At 45.1% G+C, this 16,277-nt stretch overlaps 1 protein-coding gene across 2 annotated transcripts in view; it reads left to right on the plus strand.

The window, feature by feature from the left end:
* LOC126299061 (uncharacterized) overlaps positions 1–16,277 on the plus strand; it is a 1,316,522-nt gene that overhangs the window by 1,282,969 nt on the left and 17,276 nt on the right. For both annotated transcript variants that reach the window (XM_049990731.1, XM_049990732.1), the window contains 2 exons: positions 1,321–1,589; positions 14,171–14,415. In XM_049990731.1, coding sequence (XP_049846688.1) covers positions 1,321–1,589; positions 14,171–14,415 — 514 coding nt within the window. The remainder of the gene's footprint in view (positions 1–1,320; positions 1,590–14,170; positions 14,416–16,277) is intronic.

Genomic DNA, 16,277 nt, shown 5'->3' on the forward strand with positions numbered 1-16,277 from the left:
GATTTCCAAAATGCGTCCAACTCTAACTACCATTCCGTGTTCCAAATCTGTTAATTCACATCGTGGGGCCGTAATCATGTCACCTCAGCGTGTATCTAAGCTTAACACAAGTATGCAAAGCGGTGTGTTTAACATGTTACAAGGGGCAACATCCTGGCTTAAATTGCACCAAGAATGAGGTGTTCACGTGAAGCAACATTGCATTAACAATAATAGGATCCAGATGCGTTCACAAACAACTTTGTAACTTACAAAGCAAATAGTCTGAACACTGTATTACGTCAGGAGAAAAATATAGGTATAATGCAACCGAAGCAGTGAACAAAATCTTTGACAGAATGATGTAGCAGAGTAACACTGATTAGGCAAAATGACGCGTTCTTAAAACACTGCCTTTGAATTGAGCAAAAGACGTGCCGAAATTACGTCAGCGGAGTTTTTTGAGTTTGTCCGTAGCTTCTTGAAGTCGCTACAAGGGATACTCGCCGGGCTCCTACAAGATCCACAGCCAGCTTTTTGTCAGTGCGAAGATAACAGCCAGTCCCTAATGGTTCACAGTCAACGGTCCTTAAAGCGCAAACAAGGGAGTAAATCGAGCGTAAACTCCTTTTCTGTGAAGAGTAGATGAAATTGTGACCTACAACAAAATGCTAAGATTCGAGTTTCATCTCGTGCAGTAGCGAAGTGGCAAAGATTAAATTTAGCAGCAGGAAAAACGTTTCAGGGAACTGCAGTGAATGGGTAAAACAGTGGCAATAAATACGGGGAGCACGCCTTATGAGAATGGGCTGATTGCTGACAAAAAAAGTATTTGACCATTTTCTGTGTGTTTCGAATCTAATAACGGTGTTCTAATTCTTAATAACACTTGAATGAAACGCCTGTACTAGACTGAAATGAATCACAGAGAATACGTAAGCCTTTGAGAGTTGTATAAACAGTGTAAAACTCAATTAATATCACAGACTACCGTCGTAGAATTAAGAGTGATTTTTTGTGACACCTTAATGAGACATAAAGAAGGAAACACGTATGTGTGATCCTACACAAGTATTCTCACAACTTTTCTAAAGTGATTTGGGAGAAATGTTTCTAGCGGATAAACTTTAGAAACTTATAATATGTAACTTTCTTCATGTGCCTCAATCGCGCTATTGTGTAACAAAATCCTAAAATCACACACACACACACACACACACACAGATCTGGGAACACTGATTTTTCAAGTAATCTTTACCCTCAGACGGCGTACATGAGACTCATTTCTTCCTTACTATGTGCCTGTACGACGTCGTCATTCAATGTGCACATTTTCTGCAGGTCTCTGAACCGCGACAGATCGGGGAAGATACTACTGAACTTGTGCGTCTCACTGCTGCTGATGAATTTATCCTTTCTGCTGGTGATGGTGAAGAACAACGTCCATTTGGTGGATGTGTGCATACTGGTGGCAATCTTAACGCACTACTTTGTCCTCACATCTCTGGCCTGGATGTTGGTCGAAGCTGTTAACATGTATCAGTTGCTTATCACAGTTTTCGCTACGTCTGAGATTCGATTCATGCTCAAAAGAATGATCTTCGCCTGGGGTAAGTATAAAATTACGCAATACGTAAACAATGGTTGAGCTATGTTATACAAATCGTGCATGAACCATAAAGCTTATTTCAGTCAATGTGCACATAAATTGTTCGATGGCTCCACTGATTTCGACAGACATGCTATGAGTCAACATTTCCACGAGGCCCCTATCAGATGACTCTCTCCCCTGGTGGAAATGTTGAGTCCTAGAAATATTTATGGGCTATTGATAATGTGGGAAAAGGTATAGTTATTAAACATTTTATGTGAGTTTTGACTGAAACATACTTTAGTTTTAACTATAGTATGTATGAACCGTGCATGAAAATAGTATTAATAATTAATATACTTCTCGCTAACCTCAAATAATATTTTGCACAGACCCTGCCCGTGTCTGTTCAGTATATTTCTACCAGCGGAAAAACGCTCCTGTCGTAGCACAAAAAAGACGAATATGTTCCTCTGACGGAAAAGTGAGGAACCAACTGCATCAACCCCCTTTTCGTCTTCCTTTCCAAAAATTTTGGCGTGCCAACGTATTCGGGCTGTTTTAACTCAGAACATTCCAAATCCTTTTCCCCAGTCTCTCTTCGTGGTTAAGCCTTCATACTCCCCTAGACAAGGAAACTTTAACAAGTCGGTATAGGGGACAAGGAAAATTGAACAATTTTTTTACACGTGGTTATGAGGCACCCATATCCGGAGAGTGGTGGAGATGTTGGCTCCTCTCGTTCGCTGCCACTGTCCGCACTTCTTACTGCTTGGCGCTGTCTCCTCTCTCACTTACAGTGACTCCATCTGCCTTTCTCTCTCACTGCCACAGTCTCCTATCCCTCACTCACACTGTCTCCTGCATTTATAGTATATCCCACTGCCTGTGACCCCACTCCTTTTGTTTTTCTTTCCTACTGCCACTGTCTCGTCTATACCTCGGTATCTCGAAAATAGTGGGAGATCAAACTTACATTTTCCCCTATACCCACGTGTATAAAATTTCAGTCCAAAACGCATGCACCTCTCTTCCTATGTGTTAAAGTTCGCCAGTCTGGGTGGGGGGTGGGGAGGGGGGGTGCTGCCGAGACACCCCAAATCTATGTTTGGTCTTCAGTCACCTCTCTTTTTCATTTCAGCTGTCTCCTCTCTCTTTTGTCCCCACTGCTTCGATCTCTATCCATCTCTCTTTTAATGCCATCATTTGAAACTTCCGAGCTAAGAGGCCGTGATCGACGTATAAAATGTTCTCCTAATGTTTCCTCTCCAACAGTGGGTGACATCTTCAGAGGTAAAATAGCGAACTGCAACCAGAACTCGAGGAAGCGCCTAATATATGGGCAGTGTAGTGGGCACCAGAGTCTATCACGTGCCGTCGGCTATGAGATTCTCTCTGGTAGTTCCAACATTCTCGACTGAAAGCAATCGATCCTCATTCTTACCTTGCAATATTGACATCCAAATTTTATCTAATTTAACACCTCCCTCTTTTGTGTTAAAATTATTACGCTGTTTGTAAATCTCAATAGCACTCTACACATACGATCATGATAATACGATGTTTTCGATATGACACTCGTCTCAGTGAATTTTATTTCATGATCACCCTCTTGATAAAGATGTTCCGCTATGGTCGAGTTATCCGTATGTCCTAGGCGGCAATTCCTCTTGTGTTCAACCAGACGGATGTTAACACTTCTTTTTGTGGTACCTATATAAACCAGACCATAACTACATGGAATTTTAAATACCCCCAGTGTAGCCAGAGAATGTCGTGTACCTTTTGCTGATTCTTTTATCTTCTCCGTGGATCTGAAGGTGGTTTTCACACGGTAGTTGCTGGACGCTTCAGAAATGCGATCTGTAATTGTACTGATGAACAGAAGGAAAACTTTCCCTTTGGGCGGCCGTTCATCAGCACGAAGTTTTAAGTGATGGTAGTACCAGCCGTGGTATGATCTTTTAATGCCACTATCTCTCACTGAACATCACTATCTCCTCTCTCTTTGGCTCCAACTGCTGTCGCCTTCATCCATCTCTCCTCCTCTTTCACTGTCACATTCTATGTCCCACCATCTCTGTCTCCTCTCTCTTTCTTTCCCACTGGCGCTGTTTACTCTCTCTGACTCCGTCACTGTCTTTCTGCTGCTCTCTTTCAGCACAAAAATGTGCGAATGTGTTCGCACGCCAAAAATGACGGCGAGAACGTCGGAATGAGTTTGTTCCCCACTTTTCTGTCTGAGTCTTTTAAAGAGGAACTTTGGTTATATACCCACTAGAAATACGCTGACAAAATATTTGCGTGTGATGAAAAGTTCACGCAACGATCGACTCATCTACGTCCATAGTTTGGTGGCCTTAGAACTCTCATGATGCCCACAGAAGCGATTGCTCACTACGGCAGTTAAAACTACGTTTATGCCCCATACCTGATATTACGTGTATATTTTACGTGCATAAGTGCGGTAACTTTGATAACTTTCAATATCTGGATCACCGTAACGAATAGTGAGATCGAAAAGAGTTTTCCGATTCCTCGACAACACCGTCTTCTGAACATATCGTAAAAAATTTTGACGATTTGCCACGAGTAGAAATTACAGAAGCGGCCATCCTCACAACTGGTACTTCTAGGACCAAAAAATCATGGTTTTTCGGGTGCATCTTGATAACAGATAAAAATTTTTGAAAACGTGGAAATGTCATTTCCAGAGAAATATCTAAAGAATACACGGTTAAAACTTTAGTCATTTTTTATGGTTAGCTATTTAGATAATTGAGCCCCAAGGAACAAAAACCGGCTAAAAACCGGTTTTCGTGGTTTTCTCAGGCACCGCCCATGAACAAATTGTACTTTTGTAAGTTTCCTAAGGTCCATCTCAGACCATACCTAATCCAAAAGAACCAACAGATTTGTTCAATTTCCTTGGACTGAAGAAAGTGTGTCATGGTTAAATTTTGACCCTCTACTGTGGGACAGCTACAGTATGCCCCTTCGTCCAATAGGAATCGAAATTGTCTCCAGGCCAAGTGCTATCCAAAACACTTGACACCTCATCTCTGTGATAAATAGAACCCGAGATACGACCCCATGAAAAGTCACATTTTTCTTGAATTATTGGAACACACGTCAAGGAACGGTCATGTACAACTGAACATAGTTTCCACTCCTTGTTTTAGTTGCCACGGGGATCGTGCGACACCGACCAACCTCTGCCTTATTTTCTACCTAAAGAGTGTACGCTATTTGATCAGAAGTATCTGTACAACTGTTGGTGGACGTTAATACGGTATGTCAGTAGCCTTTTCCTTTATGGCGCCTTGAACATTGCTGACGACACTTTCCAGGAGGTGTTTGAATGTCTTTGGAGGAATGGCAGCCCATTCTTCCTCAAGATCCGAAACCAAAGAAGGTAGTGAATTTAGACGCTAGGGTTTCAAAATGGTTCAAATGGCTCTGAGCACTATGAGACTTAACTGCTGAGGTCAGCAGTCCCCTAGAACTTAGAACTACTTAAACCTAACTAACCTATGGACATCACACACATCCATGCCCGAGGCAGGATTCGAACCTGCGACCGTAGCGGTCGCGCGGTTCCAGACTGTTGCGCCTAGAACCGCTCGGCCACTTTTTCGGCCGCTAGGGTTTGGAACGAAATCGACGTTCTAACAAATCCCAAAAATGTCACATTGGCTTCACGTCGGGATTCTGCGCCGGCCACTCCATTTCTGGCGTGCTATTGTCCACAAACCATCGCCTCACAGATGCTCCTTTGGCAGAGTGCAAACAGTCATCGTCTCCGAACTGTTCCTCTACTATATGCAATACGAAATGCTATAAAATTTGTTCGTATCTTTTCGCATTTAGCGTTTTCTTAAGCGCAATAAGAGAACCACACACTAATCACGAGAAACACACCCAACAGCAGCAACACCTCCTTCGTACTTCACTGTTGGCACTACACGTGATGCTAGGTATGTTCTCAAGGCGTGTGTCACACTCAGACCCTTCCAGCGCAGTGCCACAGGATATATCGTGACCCATCACTCCATATCAATCATTTCCAGCCATCCACTGTCCAGTGGCGTCGTTCTTTGCACCACCTCAAGCGTCGCATAGCGCTGACTACAGAAATGTGTGGCTTATGAGTAGCCGTTCGACGATTGTACCCCATTGTTTTTAACTTCCTTCGCACAGTCATTGTGCTAGCTGGAAAGCTGGTAATACTTTGGAACTCGCGAGTGATTCCTCTCGCTGGATTCATGCGATTGTTTACAACCCAACTCTGCAATACTCGACGGTTCCTGTCAGTTACTACATGAGGTCTCCGTGGTCTTGGTTTAGCTGTGGTTGTTCCTTCGTATTTTCACTTCAGTCACATCACCAACAGTCGAATTGGGCAGCTTTAGAAAGGTTTAAATTTCCCTCATAGATTTGTTACTCAGGTGACATCCAGTGACTAGTCCACTTTCGAAGCCACTGAGCTGTCCTCACTGACCAGTTCTGTTGTTACCACTTCCTACTGACAACACAATGCTCCCCGCACCATTCATATTGTCGAGTGCACCTCTCGTGGCATCTAGTGGTCAATTCCGCATTGCGTAGGAATGTTCTCATACTTTTGATCAGGTAGTGTTTCTCTGAAACAGTTTTCTTCCAAACGTTAACGCAGGCCTTTGAAACCGAAGCCGCTGTATCTCCTCACAAAATAAAGTGAAGCTTCCTCAGTCCTCTCACCCAGCAAAAATCATCGACAACACTGCGGACTGATTCTAGTTTCACCGTCTGGAAATTGCATGTACTGATCACTAAGATGTTGTGAGATGGACTGCTTATTTGTGAGTATACAGGGTGGCGCTCCAACCTACAGTGTCCCGGAATGAGAAAGTGAACCACGTTGCTTGTAGGAATCACAGTGCTACTGTACGTTACAAAGAACCTCTACATCTACATACATAGGAGAGCCGTTCAGTAAGTAATGAAATACATTTTTTCTCGACCATTTTCGGTCGAAGAATGCTAAATTTGTTGTGGGACACCGTGAAATATACCATCTTCGGCCCCTACAGTCTCGTGAAGTTCCGATAAGTGGCGGCGCTATTCCAAGTCTTTAAAATGGCGTCTGTAGCGGAGGTGCGTTTCAAGCAGAGAGCTGTTACTGAGTTTCTTTTGGCAGAAAACCAGAGCATCGCAGATATTCGTAGACGCTTGCAGAATGTCTAGCATCACAGATATTCGCAGAATGTCTACTCCTGCAATGCTGGAACGTGCGGACACTCTCATTCGACGTGATCGACGGACCACAATAAAACACCTAGCTGATCAACTTGATGTGTCTGTTAGTAGTGGTGCCACAACGGTCCACCAGATGGGGTTCTCGAAGTTTTGTACCCATTGGGTTCTTCTCCGCCTAACAGAAGATCATATAGAACACCGAAGAACCACCTATGTGGGATTGGTTGCGCGTTACGACGCTGACCCTGACCATTGTTTGTCGAACATTGTCATGGGCGATGAAACATGGGTTCGTCACTTCGAACTGGAAACAAAACGGCCATCCATGAAATGGCGCCACATCACCTCTCCTCTGAAGAAAACGTTCAAAGCCGCACTCTTACCCGGTAAAATCATAGCGAATGTCTTCTAAGACTCCAAACTGGTTATTCTGTTTCATATCCTCCCTCATGGTGCAACGATCAACTTCGAAGTGTATAGATCTCTCACCTTCCCACATCCATCTACTTGGCCCAATGAAAGATGCACACCGCGGGAAACAGTAAGTGGATAATGAGAAGGTTTCTGATGCAGCAAGACCTTGGATAAAACGTAGAGCAGTTGAGTGGTACCACGCGGGCATACAGGCTCTTTGAGTAAGGCGGCGTAAAGCCGTCGCATCGAACGGAGATTTTGCTGAAAACCTGGATTTTGTAGTCAAAAGAGTGGGGGATAATACGGTGTATTGAAATCCTTAATAAAACCAACCTGCTTTCAGAAAAAAGTGTTGCATTACCTAAAGAACGCCCCTCGTATTCCATAAGCCAGCGTACGGCGCGTGGCGGAGGGTACCTTGTACAACTAGGAGTAGTTCCCTTTCACCTTCAAGTCGCAATTGAAGCGAGGGAAAAGCGGCTTTCTTTTTGCCTCCTTACAGGTCCTAATATCTCTTACGTTAACTTCGTAGTCATTACGCGAAAAGTAGATTGGCATCAGTAGAATCGTTCTGCAGTTAGCTTCAAATGCCGGTTATCTAAATTTTTTCAACAGTGTTCCATGAAAAGAACGTCTTCTTTCCTCCAGTTCACGAAGCATCTCTGTAATACTCGCGTGTTGGTCCAGCCTACCGGTAACAAGTGTAGCAGCACATTTCTGAATTGCTTCAGCATATTCCTTTAATCCGATCTGGTGGGGGACCCAAATACTCGAACAGTTCTCAAGAATTGGTCGTACTACAGTTCTATGAGCGGTTTTCTTTATAGATGTACTGCAGTTTCTAAAATTCTCCCAATAAACCCAAGTAGATTATTCGCATTTCCTACTACCGAACTTACGTCCTCGTTCCATTTCATATCGCTTAGCAACGTTACGCCTAGATATTTAATCGAAGTGACTGTGCCAAGTGGCACACCACTAATAATGATTTCCAACATTACAGTGTTGTTTTCCCCACTCATCTGCGATAGCTTACATTTTTCCACATTTAGAGCAAGCCGCCATTCATCAGGCCAAATCGTAATCCGTCAAATCATTTACGTAGATAGAAAACAAGAGCGGTCCTGTCACACTTCTCTGGGGCACTCTTGGCGAAGCCTTGTCTCTGACGAACAGTCACTGTCCAAGACTCCATTTTTGGTTCTATAAGAAGCGTTCGAGCCACGCGCATACCTGGGAACAGTCTGCAGTGGTGCACTGTATGAAAAGCTTTCCGGAAATCTATGCCTACGACTAGCAGCAACTTGTTTACCATTATGTACGGAGGCTATTACGAGTATCTCAACTGCTTGTCAATTTCTCACTTTGCTCGGTATCATCATTGAAGAAAGACTCTAGTTGTGCACTTGCTGAGTAACACTTGTAAATTGCTCAGTCTCGCGGTTAAATAGATTATATTTTGTGGGGAACACACAGTTTTTGTTCGAATTTTTTTCACATTGTAGGTATCAAACCAGAAATATCACATATACACTCCTGGAAATGGAAAAAAGAACACATTGACACCGGTGTGTCAGACCCACCATACTTGCTCCGGACACTGCGAGAGGGCTGTACAAGCAATGATCACACGCACGGCACAGCGGACACACCAGGAACCGCGGTGTTGGCCGTCGAATGGCGCTAGCTGCGCAGCATTTGTGCACCGCCGCCGTCAGTGTCAGCCAGTTTGCCGTGGCATACGGAGCTCCATCGCAGTCTTTAACACTGGTAGCATGCCGCGACAGCGTGGACGTGAACCGCATGTGCAGTTGACGGACTTTGAGCGAGGGCGTATAGTGGGCATGCGGGAGGCCGGGTGGACGTACCGCCGAATTGCTCAACACGTGGGGCGTGAGGTCTCCACAGTACATCGATGTTGTCACCAGTGGTCGGCGGAAGGTGCACGTGCCCGTCGACCTGGGACCGGACCGCAGCGACGCACGGATGCACGCCAAGACCGTAGGATCGTACGCAGTGCCGTAGGGGACTGCACCGCCACTTCCTAGCAAATTAGGGACACTGTAGCTCCTGGGGTATCGGCGAGGACCATTCGCAACCGTCTCCATGAAGCTGGGCTACGGTCCCGCACACCGTTAGGCCGTCTTCCGCTCACGCCCCAAAATCGTGGAGCCCGCCTCCAGTGGTGTCGCGACAGGCGTGAATGGAGGGACGAATGGAGACGTGTCGTCTTCAGCGATGAGAGTCGCTTCTGCCTTGGTGCCAATGATGGTCGTATGCATGTTTGGCGCCGTGCAGGTGAGTGCCACAATCAGGACTGCATACGACCGAGGCACACAGGGCCAACACCCGGCATCATGGTGTGGGGAGCGATCTTCTACACTGGCCGTAAACCTCTGGTGATCGTCGAGGGGACACTGAATAGTGCACGGTACATCCAAACCGTCATCGAACCCATCGTTCTACCATTCCTAGACCGGCAAGGGAACTTGCTGTTCCAACAGGACAATGCACGTCCGCATGTATCCCGTGCCACCCAACGTGCTCTAGAGGGTGTAAGTCAACTACCCTGGCCTGCAAGATTTCCGGATCTGTCCCCCATTCAGCATGTTTGGGACTGGATGAAGCGTCGTCTCACGCGGTCTGCACGTCCAGCACGAACGCTGGTCCAACTGAGGCGCCAGCTGGAAATGGCATGGCAAGCCATTCCACAGGACTACATCCAGCATCTCTACGATCGTCTCCATGGGAGAATAGCAGCCTGCATTGCTGCGAAAGGTGGATATACACTGTACTAGTGCCGACATTGTGCATGCTCTGTTGCCTGTGTCTATGTGCCTGTGGTTCTGTCAGTGTGATCATGTGATGTATCTGACCCCAGTAATGTGTCAATAAAGTTTCCCCTTCCTGGGACAATGAATTCACAGTGTTCTTATTTCAATTTCCAGGAGTGTACATTGAACGGTGGATTCTCAGACAGGGAAATGAGCTAGACACAGATCGAATACTTGGGCGACCGTAACTACATTTGGTCTTGTACACCGACAGCTAACCATAAAATTCATTTAGGGCTGTTTACATGCCCATTTAAGCGAGTGGTGGGCTGATTCACATATTGTACATCAGATGCAAAGTAGGCAATATTTTAAACACAAAACCTTGCATATCAGTAATTACAGACTTCGCATAAAACAGATGGCACAAATAAATTTCTTCTCTTAAGGAAGCCGCGCGGGATTAGTCGAGCAGTCTCAGGTGCTGCAGTCATGGACTGTGCGGCTGGCCCCGGCGGAGATTCGAGTCCTCCCTCGGGCATGGTTCAAATGGCTCTGAGCACTATGGGACCTAACATCTGAGGTCATCAGTCACCTAGAACGTAGAACTACTTAAACCTAACTAACCTAAGGACAACACACACATCCACGCCCGAGGCAGGATTCGAACCTGCGACCTTAGCGGTCTCGCGGTTCCAGACTGAAGCGCCTAGAACCGCTCGGCCACACCGCCTCTGGCATGGGTGTGGGTGTTTGTCGTTAGGATAATTTAGGTTAAGTAGTGTGTAAGCTTAGGAGCTGATGACCTTAACAGTTAAGTCCCATAAGATTTCACACACATTTTTCTCTTAAGGAAAGACATACAGCGACTGAAAGTCCGTTAGTGATCGACGAGAACCACGGCCGCTACAGGCAAAAGCTTATCGCGAGATTCCCCCAGTAAGCTCAAGATATAACGAAGAAGAATCAATCATACGAGGGGTGTTCAATAAATAATGCAACACTATTTTCCTGTTCAATTTCGGTTGAAAAAAAGGCAGAATTCGTTGTGGGACATCGTGGAATACTCCCGCTTCATCCCCAATAGCTTTATGAAGTTGCTATACGTGATGGCGCTATACGTAGCGTTCACAATAGTGTCTCTAACGGAGGTGCGTTCCAAACAGATAGCTGTCATGGAACTTCTTTTGCGCAAAACCACAGCATCTCAGATATTCAAAGACGCTTGCAGAATGTCTACGGAGACCTGCCGGTGAACAGAAGAACGGCGAGTGATTGGAGGAGACGACTGGCATCGTCGCAACAAGGTCGCACAAACTTGTCTGATCTCCCGCGTGCCGGCCAGCCCCTCACAGTTGTGACTCTTTGGAGACTGTCATTCGAGGTGATCAACGGATCACAATCAAACACCTCACTGCGCAGCTGGACGTCTCTGTTGGTAGTGCTGACTCGTCCACCAGTTGGAGTACTCAAAGACATGAACCCGCTGGATTCTGCTTCTAACAGAAGACCACAAAGAGCCACAAAGGACCATCTGTGAGGAATTGCTTGTGCGTTACTAGGTTGATCGTGACAATATTTTGCTGAACATCGTCACAGGCAATGAAACATGAGTTCACTACTTCAGGCCTAAAACATAACAGCAATCCATGAAGTGGCGCCACACCAACTCTCCTCTGAAGAAAACGTTCAAACTCGCACCCTCAGCCGGTAGAGTCATGGCGGAGGTCTTGTGGGATTCTGAAGGGGTTATTCTATTGGATGTCCTCCTTTATGGTGCAACCATCATTTCTAAAGTGTACTGTGCTACTCTCAGAAAATTGAAGAAACGGCTTCAGCTTGTTCGTCGCCACAAAAATGCAAACGAGCTTCTCCTTCTCCATGACAACACAAGGGTTCACACAAGTCTGCGCAACCGAGACGAGCTCACAAAACTTCACTGGACTGTTCTCCCTCATCCATCATACAGCCGGTCTCTCACACCTTCTAATTTCCATCTGTTTGGCCCAATGAAGGATACACTCCACGGGAAGCAGTATGGTAGATGATGGTGAGGTTGCTGATGCAGCAGAACATTTGCGCCAATGGCGACCAGTAGAGTTGTACCATATACAGGGTGTTACAAAAAGGTACGGCCAAACTTTCAGGAAACATTCCTCACACACAAAGAAAGAAAATATGTTATGTGGACATGTGTCCGGAAACGCTTACTTCCCATGTTAGAGCTCATTTTATTACTTCTCTTCAAATCACATTAATCATGGAATGGAAACACACAGCAACAGAACGTACCAGCGTGACTTCAAACACTTTGTTACAGGAAATGTTCAAAATGTCCTCCGTTAGCGAGGATACATGCATCCACCCTCCGTCGCATGGAATCCGTGATGCGCTGATGCACTCCTGGAGAATGGCGTATTGTATCACAGCCGTCCACAATACGAGCAAAAAGCGTCTCTACATTTGGTACCGGGGTTGCGTAGACAAGAGCTTTCAAATGCCCCCATAAATGAAAGTCAAGAGGGTTGAGGTCAGGAGAGCGTGGAGGCCATGGAATTGGTCCGCCTCTACCAATCCATCGGTTACCGAATCTGTTGTTGAGAAGCGTACGAACACTTCGTCTGAAATGTGCAGGAGCTCCTTCGTGCATGAACCACATGTTGTGTCGTACTTGTAAAGGCACATGTTCTAGCAGCACAGGTAGAGTATCCCGTATGAAATCATGATAACGTGCTCCATTGAGCGTAGGTGGAAGAACATGGGGCCCAATCAAGACATCACCAACAATGCCTGCCCAAACGTTCACAGAAAATCTGTGTTGATGACGTGATTGCACAATTGAGTGCCGGAGTCTCGTCAGTTCACACATGTTGCTTGTGGAAATTTACAATTTGATCACGTTGGAATGAAGCCTCGTCCGTAAAGAGAACATTTGCGCTGAAATGAGGATTGACACATTGTTGGATGAACCATTCGCAGAAGTGTACCCGTGGAGGCCAATCAGCTGTTGATAGTACCAGCACACGCTGTACATCGTGCGGAAACAACTGGTTCTCCCGTAGCACTCTCCATACAGTGACGTGGTCAACGTTACCTTGTACAGCAGAAACTTCTCTGACGCTGACATTAGGGTTATCGTCAACTGCACGAAGAATTGCCTCATCCATTGCAGGTGTCCTCGTCGTTCTAGGTCTTCCCCAGTCGCGAGTCACAAGCTGGAATGTTCCATGCTCCCTAAGACGCCGATCAATTGCTTCGAACGTCTTCCTGTCGGGACACCTTCGTTCTGGAAATAAGTCTCGATACAAACGTACCGCGCCATGGCTATTGCCCCGTGCTAATCCATACATCAAATGGGCATCTGCCAACTCCGCATTTGTAAACATTGTACTGACTGCAAAACCACGTTCGTGATGAACAATGACATGTTGATGCTACGTACTGATGTGCTTGATGCTAGTACTGTAGAGCAATGAGTCGCATGCCAACACATGCACCGAAGTCAACATTACCTTCTTTCAATTGGGCCAACTAGAGGTGAATCGAGCAAGTACAGTACATACTGACGAAACTAAAATGAGGTCTAACATGGAAATTAAGCATTCCGGACACATGTCCACATAACATCTTTTCTTTATTTGTGTGTGAGGAATGTTTCCTGAAAGTTTGGCCGTACCTTTTTGTAACACCCTGTATATATATTGGTAGTGTCGTTTGGTCTGGGCGGACGCTACATGACATCTGTTCAAGTTGGTCGTTGATTCCTTCACTCACGTTTTTTATTACAGAGGACAATCGGACCTCTTACCGAACCCGCTGAGCTACCGTGCCGGCATCACTTAGTTACCGGAGAAGGACCTTTCTAAATGATAAAGAAATACTATTAGTGGTACAGTCTCCAGATGTACGCGTCTGCTACTTCTCTATCTTCTCATATTTTGAGCGACTTTTCCCTGTGTTCTCCAGCAAAGTCTTTTGCACTATACATGCCCCTGATGCAGTGTTTCAAATTCTCATTCTTATGGTAGATCTCTGACTTTTCATCACTGCAGGATAATTCATTAAAACTGATAATAAATGCTATCTAATACCATTAAATAATTCTTTCCACGTCTTTTGTAAATGTTTCCAAACTTTTATTTACCTCGCAAGTCATTGTTATTTTAAATTACAGGTGTGCCGCTGATTATCGTGGCGTCAACAGCCACGTATGACATTAGTTACTACAATTCAACTTCTGAGTACTGTATGCTGAACAAAAATGAACCGTATGTTTACTACATCACATATCTGGGGCCATCGTGCATAATGCTGGCGGTTAATTGTGTGGTATTTGTGCTGGTATCCAGAGTTCTGTTCCAGAAACATTTGGCTGGGAAGGTGGAAGAAAGACCCGAAAACACCGTCTCCATGTCACAGGTAAAACTTAAATGAAATATGAAAAACATGAAATTTAATACTGACAAACTCTTATAGTCAAAGGTATTTTATAGCTCGTTAACATTTGCGGAAAACTACATTTGAGAATCAACAAGAGCTGATAATTAAATAAACCTTTCTTGACTACTAGTTTCCATAAACTAATCTTCAGGTAACATATAACCATTTAGATCAGCCTGCAAGTTGTCATTCTTGCTGTGTCGTCAATAAAAGTATGCAGAGTGCACTTCACACACACACACACACACACACACACACACACACACACGCGCACACAGGAACCTTAATAGACGACGTAGTGCTTTTATTTGACTGTATTACTGGAGTTTCAGTGACGAAGGATAGCTTATTTTATGTTTTGACGCCAAAGTAGGAAAGATGCCATTCAAACTAATGTAAATAATACCTCTCCGTGGTTCTTTTAATACGATATTCTTCAAGTACTATACGCGCTTAATTGATATAACTCCTCTGTAATCCACATCTGCACCGCTATATTAAGCAACCTTTCAAAACATTACGTGACGCAAGCATCAGAAACCTTTTTACAGGATATATACATAAATACGAGGACACGCTGGAAAAATGCCTTAGAATTTTTTGGTGAAACTGTTAAAGCTCTATTCTTCCTGCCTACATATATATTTATCAACATAGTCACCCTGCAACGAGCACATTTCTCCCCAACGAGAACGTGTTTTTTGATACCGTCACTGTAGACCGTTTGACTTTGTGGGCGTAGCCACAACCGCACCTCTGTTTGTACCGCTTCATCACTATCAAAGTGAAGTCCTCGAAGTTGTTCTTTAAGTTCAGGAAACGATGCAAATCGGATGGGTCCAAGTCGTGACAATGAGGAGGATCATCGGTGACAGTGAACACAAGGCGTCGGACTGTTCCAAATGTGGCAGGTCTGCGTGTGGCTTACTGCTGTCATGCTGAAGGAAGGGTGCTCCACGTGTGAACGAACGTTTCCCACAATTGGAAACTCGATTACAGCACTGTGTTTCTCATGCACCGACATACAGGGTGTTTCAAAAATGACCAGTATATTTGAAACGGCAATAAAAAATAAACGAGCAGCGATAGAAATACACCGTTTATTGCAATATGCTTGGGACAACAGTACATTTTCAGGCGGACAAACTTTCGAAATTACAGTAGTTACAATTTTCAACAACAGATGGCGCTGCAAGTGATGTGAAAGATATAGAAGACAACGCAGTCTGTAGGTGCGCCATTCTGTACGTCGTCTTTCTGCTGTAAGCGTGTGCTGTTCACAACGTGCAAGTGTGCTGTGGACAACATGGTTTATTCCTTAGAACAGAGGATTTTTCTGGTGTTGGAATTCCACCGCCTAGAACACAGTGTTGTTGCAACAAGACGAAGTTTTCAACGGAGGTTTAATGTAACCAAAGGACCGAAAAGCGATACAATAAAGGATCTGTTTGAAAAATTTCAACGGACTGGGAACGTGACGGATGAACGTGCTGAAAAGGTAGGGCGACCGCGTATGGCAACCACAGAGGGTAACGCGCAGCTAGTGCAGCAGGTGATCCAACAGCGGCCTTGGGTTTCCGTTCGCCGTGTTGCAGCTGCGGTCCAAATGACGCCAACGTCCATGTATCATCTCATGCGCCAGATTTTACACCTCTATCCATACAAAATTCAAACGCGGCAACCCCTCAGCGCAGCTACCAGTGCTGCACGAGAGACATTCGCTAACGATATAGTGCACAGGATTGATGACGGCGATATGCATGTGGGCAGCATTTGGTTTACTGACGAAGCTTATTTTTACCTGGACGGCTTTGTCAATAAACAGAACTGGCGCATATGGG

The sequence above is a fragment of the Schistocerca gregaria genome, chromosome X (genome assembly GCF_023897955.1).
Source record: "Schistocerca gregaria isolate iqSchGreg1 chromosome X, iqSchGreg1.2, whole genome shotgun sequence".
Lineage (NCBI taxonomy): Eukaryota > Metazoa > Arthropoda > Insecta > Orthoptera > Acrididae > Schistocerca > Schistocerca gregaria.